Below are 7,408 nucleotides of genomic sequence, written 5' to 3'. Positions count from 1 at the left end.
CTCTTGTTAAATCGGTCTGCCTGTCTTCCTATCAAGCCTCTGCTCACCCCACTGCACCATGCATAATCCTATTCCAGCCTCCACAGGGCCTACAGACACCTGAAGCAAAGAGTATCTCTTATGAGGGAAAATGACAGTTATTTTTTAAATGACTCTTTATTCATAAACTTGATGCAAGTTTACAAAATTTACTGTACATTGCCAAATAAATCTGCAATGAAAAATAAAATCCAAAAAAAATAAACAAACAAAAAAAAACAAAGCATGCCAAATGTGCAGCTGTCAATCTGCTAGCCATCAGGATATTAAAGAATTCAATAATGTATTCAAGATTTAGCCTTAGGTTTAAGGAACTTTAATGCTTTAAAGAATTCTGCCTTGTCACTAGTTATCTGAGCAACTGGCAATCGGAACTGTAACAAACGTTAACCATGTGGACTAGAATGCCAGAAAATCCTTTTCTACCATCCTCTTAACCACACAAAGCAGAAGTGCCAAGTTTCTCCAATGTGGTTTCCAAAGTTAAAAACTGAATCTTAAAGCAAATGCATAAGAAACGCTTTTGAACTTTGTAACTGGTTTGTGCTTCTGGATTTCATTTTAAAAGTGCTTAATAACTAGAAGTTACTTTTAAATCAAACACGGGTATATAAAAAATCTATTACCGATCAAACAGGACTGATTCGGGTAAGGCATTAAATGGAGCACACTGATTTGAGTCAGATTTTATAAAAGAATTAACACGCAGCTTTCCTATTAGTCTTTCGGTAAAAGCCATTGTTACGACCATAGCAACAATTTTAACGGTCTCCAAATTAGGCATCCTTTTGTACTTAACTGTGCGGCTTTTGCTCAAGGAGTCTGTGCCGGTCACTTTTTAAGTTTATTAGTTTACAAACGATTGCAACATCCCGTTAATAAATGGAAATGTAAAATGACCTAGTCTTTTAAATAACTTTGAGATCTATACTGCAGCTCTTCTTCCTAAGAAATATTGAACCAATAAGAAGCAGATTCAGTCCAGCAAGACTCTGACGCCCCGGTGGAAATTACTACTCACAAGCCTTACTCGCTTCCTCAGCCCAGCTTTGCTTCGCTTTGCCTACAAAGTACAACGCGACTCAGTTAAGGCCGTATCTTCAGGAAACAGCTTGGATCTTCACGTGGCCATGAAAAAGCTTAACAGTTTATTGAGTATCCTGTCATTGTTTTGGCAATATCATAAAATGGTTTATACCTGAAAAAGCTGTGACTTAGAAGACCTGAAATCTTCTAAACCAGTATGAAACGTCGATTAAACTTTTATTGGCTCTAAATGGAACAATATACTCTAAGTCCTCATCACGCAGGAGCTCGATGTGGGTAAGTTACCCTAGAGTCGCAGCTTCAGTGACCTGATGCTAACTTGCCTGCTTAACAGATTTCACTTTTCAAGAAAAAGAGATGATAAGGAGTGGCCAGTATGTGTATTTATCAGGAAGGATACAGTAAAGGCCCACTGCTCAGTCCAAGATACCTAAAATGAGCAAAATGAAAAGGCTATGACTTATACAGGATGTCGGTTGACACATTATCCACTAAAATAATCTATTAGCTAACGTCTTCGGTACTGCTGTTACGGGGCACTCAAAGCTTGTGTCTGCATGTTGGAAAGATTTTCTTTAAAGCAACATTGGTCCAAACATACAACAGTCAACGCATTTAGCCATCTTCCTTCGGAGGGGTGTACCAGCCTGAAACGGAATGGAAAAAAAAGTTAACGTACTTTCATTCTTTTTTTTTAGTATTACCTTTTTAAATTTTATTTTTCAATTACAGTTGACATTCGATATTATATTAGTTTCAGATGTAGAATGTGGTTAGACATTTATAGAATTTACGAAGCGATCCCCCTGATAAGTCTGGCACCATACACAGTTATTACAACGTTATGACTATATTCCCAATGCTGTACATTATAACCCCATGACTATTTTCTAACTGCCAATCTGTAGTTCTTAATCCCTCGACTGTTTTCACTCAGCCCCCCTCCAAAATATTTTAATTCTTCAACCAACCAGGAGAAACGGCATTTTATTAAGGTTAGCTACTTTCTCTACTCATAATTTTCACGCTTAAACCTCCCGTAAAAATGAAACTTACACTTATGTTGGCAACAAAGCATTCGATATGTTCACAATACAGGTGCCCAGTGACTGAGGACGGGGCGACGTGCCCACTTCACACGCGCATCAGCCCACACACGGTCAGGCAGAATCATCTAACACAACGAGCACACTGCAGAGCAGCGGTCGTTGACCCTTGTGACCACGTGGCTGATTGGGAGCTGCAGCTCGCTGCCTCTGCCCAGCGTCACCGCAGAGTACCACACCGTGTGTGCTAGCCCGGGAAAACAGCGAAATGCAAATTCAAAGGGAGGTTTCTACTGAGTATCGCTTCCACATCATTTTAAGGTCAAAAAATCCTAAGGCGAACCATCACAAGTTGGGGACTGACTGTATAAAGGTATTTTCTGTGAATAAATGGTACTCAAATTTTCAACATAAGATCTCTATGTTAATGGCATTTCTAGCTAAAGATGACATGTAGAATATCAGCTGAGTTTTGTATTCCATTTCGATTCTGTCTTTCAAAGTAAACCTCACTGAAAATAACTTTCCCCCAAACAGAATCCTGGCATTTTAGAATAAGAGGAACTTGGACACTTGAGTGCGGTGATGTCACTTCACTAGCGAGGAAGCCAAGTCAGCAGGTGCACTGACTATGCCTAAGACCAGTTCGCAGCAGAAGCCAAACCGGACTCCATCTCTCGATCCTGCATCTTCCGCCACGGCTAAGCTCACGCACACCCCGCACTCTCGAATACAGCACTTGCCATAAGCATTTTTGAATGCTGACTGCAACGTTTGTCTTAGAAACAGATAAGAGATAAGAAAAATATGATTGTTTCCAGACTCGACAAAAACCTAAGCTCTGAGCGAACGAGACCAGGCTGTGTTTGGTACGGTGCTGCCACGGAACCAAACGAGCACGCCAAGGCTGGCGGAGCATCCACGAGGCCACGAAGTCGTGGGGGCGCCTTCGGGTCTGCTCATTTAGGGTGCTGGGGACCATTATCCTGAGAACTCGGCCTTGGCCTCGAGTCTGATCATTTCCTTATTCAGAAGCTTGAAACTGTTTTGAAGAGAGGTACGCCTCGTCTTACGGTGCTTCCCAGATGTTGCATTTTTCACGAACTGAAGGCAAGACTTCCACCAGCAAAATGATGACAACCCGCTGTATTGCAACACTCGCTTTCCTATAGTGGTCGGGAACCAAAATCGAAATATCTCCGAGGTGTGCCTGTACAATTCTTTTGCAAGTAAGCAGTCACTGCAAAAGTGACAAGTTTACTTTGTCATTAAAATAAAAGTCAGCACAAAGCACAAATCCTAAGTCATCGCATTTCTAGCAAAGTAGAGTTTACCGTAAATATCTTTCAAAGGAAGCCACTTTCTATTTCTATTATTTACTCTGCATAAAAAAAGGATCGGCGTCCCGACCACAGCTACAACGAGTATCTTACTATCAGCTGTTGGTTACACAGTGCTTCGGTATGCACGCCCCTCCTCCTCCTCACAAGTTTGGCAAGATAGACACCCTGCCAACTTGAGCAACGAGGAAGCTGAGGCTGAGCGGTAACAGCACTGGCTCGGGGCCACAGAGCTAGTGACACAAACGGCACTGAGAACAGGTCTTCGAACTCCACGTCTACTTGCTTTATTACCACGCTGTCAGAGACGAAAACTGCAGAGGTGCACCGTGAATTCGAGCAAAATTTAAATGAGGCCATTAAGTTTACAAAAGAGATTTCGAGATTTGTTTAAATTTGCGATTCACAGACTCGTAAGTGGATACTGAAATTAGAATTGTTTTACTTGACTAGATAAATGTGTACGATCGTCAAAAAACGCCAAGTAGTTTGAAGATGTTTCACAAACAGCCGGCTCAGGATCTTGATTGCATTTACTCAGTATTAACAATAAGCTCCACTCGCAGAGTGACCTTCGCTTCGTTCTTATCTTAATTCTGTGTAGTTTCAGCGAATAAAATGATTAATTCATTAATCTACTCGAAAATCTTGATTCTTACTCAGAGGTGCTTGAGCTAAGTATTTAAGACACCAACATTTTGAATGAAGTAGTGTGTGTATCCTCAAGCTAATTCTTTTCACCGCTGTAACTGTACTTTATAAGAAATTAGAGCAAAAATGAAAATAAAGCAGGACAAATATCAACAGTACATTATGTAAAACTTCATAAATAGCAATATATACATATTGAATTAAACGTACCATTTTTCTCGTGTATCTGCACAATGGAATTATAAGACTGTTGGGCTCTTGCTAGATTATACTGATTCTGAAAGAAAATTATACATTTTAAATCAAAACTCTTAAGTAGATGAAAATCATGACAAACGACTTACAGAAGGGTCACTGCTGTACCTGAACACACGGAACAATTATATTTCTAATCTCAAAAGAATTTTAAGCGACAACCCTCATTTCTCAATTTCATTATTCTCTACTATTTTAGAAGGATAACAAAATCAAAACTGTACTCCAACAAAAATCTACGAGCTTCACAGTTCGGAGTCCCTCTCCACACGGATGAATCAGTTAAAGGGTGCTCTTGGGACCTGAGTGGAACTCAAACTCTCTTCCTCCTGACTTGTATCCAAAATATATTAAGCTTTAAGGACTACACAGATAAATGACATTTGGAGTTCAAAATCTAAAGAACACCGGTAAGTGGCACCGAGCCATTACTAAAGGAGCCCTGTTTTAGAACCTCTTTCAAGGAGCCAAATTGGGATTAATTTTGTCCCCCTCAGTACAACCGAACTGCATCTTAACTTCCAACTACCATGTCATGAGCAGTCTCCACAGGGTACGCACCTATTATATTATGCCACAGAACTTTTTTGCAAATAAATTCACGCAGCACGAGAATAAAAAATGTGTTAAGACATTCTAAGTGGAAAGTCTCCTTCCTACCTATCCTCCCGCCATTTGGAGAGAGGGGGAGAAGGAGGGAGGAGAGGCAGTGGGTGGGGGTTCAGTTCCAAATCTTTTTAAATTTTCATGACTTTTTTTAAACCGTGATTTAGAAGTGCGTTTAATTTCCAGTTTCGTGTAGATTTTTCTTCACCTTTTCGTTACGGTCTTCTAAGCTTAACTGCATCATATTTAAATATATGCTCTATATGGCACCAATTATTTTTTAATATTCCTACCTGCTTTATGGATTAATTTACGATGACATGTTTTTCCATATGTTTGGGAAGGATATGTAGTTATCTCATTACTGGGTACAGAGTTCTAGATTTGTCCATCAGACCAAGCTTGTTAATTGGTTATTCAAATCTTCTACATATTTGACATGTCTGCTTAACTTACCACGAGCAGGTACATTAAAATCTCCTACTATAATGGTGAATTTGTCAATTTTTCCTTGTAGTTTTATCAGTTTTTAATCTGTATTTTCAGGCTATTTTAATGGGTGCAGAAAGTAAAAAATTATACCCTCCTGGTTAACTTAGGGGTTTATCATTCAAGCAGTCACTAATGCTTTCTGCTCCAAAATCATATTTTGTTTGACGCGACAGCTACGTCTCATTTATATCTATTGTGGCTGATTTATTCGGACTGGCTCCTATCACCTGACTTTCTGATTTCTATCTCTCTCGCTTTTTAATATAGTTTTATTATCTCCTCCTGAGATCCCAACAAGACATATTCTAGACGTTGCTCTGACATCCACTTCGTAGCTTCTGCCACGCTGTCTATCCCATGCCTCTCCATGCAACATTCTGAGTTGTTTCTTCTAATCAGTTCTCTCTTCTGATGTCTAATCCATTTATTGAGTTTCTCATTTCGGCAATATTTTTTATTTCTATAAATTCTATTTCATTCTTTTTCACATCCGTCTCATCATTCCTGATGCTCTTATTGTTTGCTCGATTTTATTATTCTTTTTTCTTTAGATTTCACATATTTTCATTTTCTCACAATTCTATTATCTAAGTCTCCATTCTGTATCTGATAATTCTAAAACCTCGAGTCTTCGGGACTAAATACCTCTTCTTCGTCGTGTTTCCCAGCTCTCGTGTGCTGGGTTGCCCACCGTGTGTGCTTGTGATCTGTCACTGTGAATTCGTATTCGCTTGGTCTCAATCTCTGGGGATCCTGCAGGCTTCAATCAGAAATGCGTGCCTCTAAAGAGTCTGTGTCTGGTTCTGATGAGAACGTGGACACAGCCAGCACTAGACCGCTTTTGTACGCTAACCGTGGAGAAACCCAGGGTCACGCGAGGGTCTCAGCATCGGCTCCCCAACCTTGCTCGTTTATGAAGTGAAGCCTGGACCTCTTAGTCTAGGTAGCAAGCCCCGCTCCCTGGAAGGGAAACAAAAGCCAGATGGCTCACGGGAATGGGATCACCGAGGGATCTCACAGGTCAGGAACGGGGCTAACGCCAGACTATCTGGTTCCAGACCTGGCTCCGCCACCTGTGACCTTAGACGAGATGCCTAACTTCTGTGTGCTCCGGTTTCCTCGTCTACAAAATGAGGGTAATAAGAGTGGCTACTTCGAGGTTATTAAGAGGACTGAAAAAATTAAGACGAATAAAAAGTTTAGATTAGAGCCCAGCGCATAAATGCTCACTGGGAATTAACTACATATATACCAATAACAAAATCCAAACTATAGACATGTTTATAGTAAAAATAACAAAGACTAAAATAAAAAGACAGGAAGAAGCCTCATAAGATAACGGGAACTCTATCTTATAGTTCATGTGACATTCGTAATGAAAGTACCTTGTTTGCTCCAAACTGCACTCTGGCTTTGCCTTTGACTAAGGTGGCATTGATCTGCATGATGACCGACTCTATGGAGTAGGCGCTGCTCCAGCCCTACAGGGGGAAGAGGCAATGAAATTCCCAATCCCCACCTGGGAGAGTGTCACGAAAGGGCATGTGACAGCTCAACAACAGCGACTGACATTAAGGAGTCTGCAGTCAAGAAGGAAAACTAAAGTTGGACCATTTCCAAAATTTCTCACACACGCACACGCACATGCACACGCACACGCACGCACACACACGTGTTCTAAATGCAAAACGTGAGCAAATTATGACTTTAAATAAACATCACTTTCTGCCTCTCCTAGCACAGATTAAGCACAAAGTACAATGTCATTTTACTAGTTTACGTAGCTTTTTCATTATGTAAAGTAGCTATTAAAAGATAATAAATTTTTAAGTAGGTGCTATTAAACGAAGATTTTCCACTCAGAATCTAACTTACATAAATGAAAACAACCTATGGAAGCAGAAAAATATGAGTGCCACAAAAAAAAAAGTC

At 40.2% G+C, this 7,408-nt stretch overlaps 1 protein-coding gene across 2 annotated transcripts in view; it reads right to left on the bottom strand.

The window, feature by feature from the left end:
* Positions 1-137: 137 nt before the first annotated feature.
* The window catches only part of UBE2Q2 (ubiquitin conjugating enzyme E2 Q2), a 41,784-nt gene continuing 34,513 nt past the window's right edge, over positions 138-7,408 (bottom strand). For both annotated transcript variants that reach the window (XM_039858369.1, XM_039858368.1), the window contains 3 exons: positions 6,862-6,957; positions 4,334-4,400; positions 138-1,733 (listed from right to left, as the gene is read on the bottom strand). In XM_039858369.1, coding sequence (XP_039714303.1) covers positions 1,702-1,733; positions 4,334-4,400; positions 6,862-6,957 — 195 coding nt within the window. In that variant the 3' untranslated portion in view covers positions 138-1,701. The remainder of the gene's footprint in view (positions 1,734-4,333; positions 4,401-6,861; positions 6,958-7,408) is intronic.

The sequence above is a fragment of the Pteropus medius genome, unplaced genomic scaffold (assembly GCF_902729225.1).
Source record: "Pteropus medius unplaced genomic scaffold, Ma_sr-lr_union100, whole genome shotgun sequence".
Taxonomy (NCBI): Eukaryota; Metazoa; Chordata; class Mammalia; order Chiroptera; family Pteropodidae; genus Pteropus; species Pteropus medius.
This window is presented reverse-complemented; position numbering and strand designations above follow the sequence as displayed.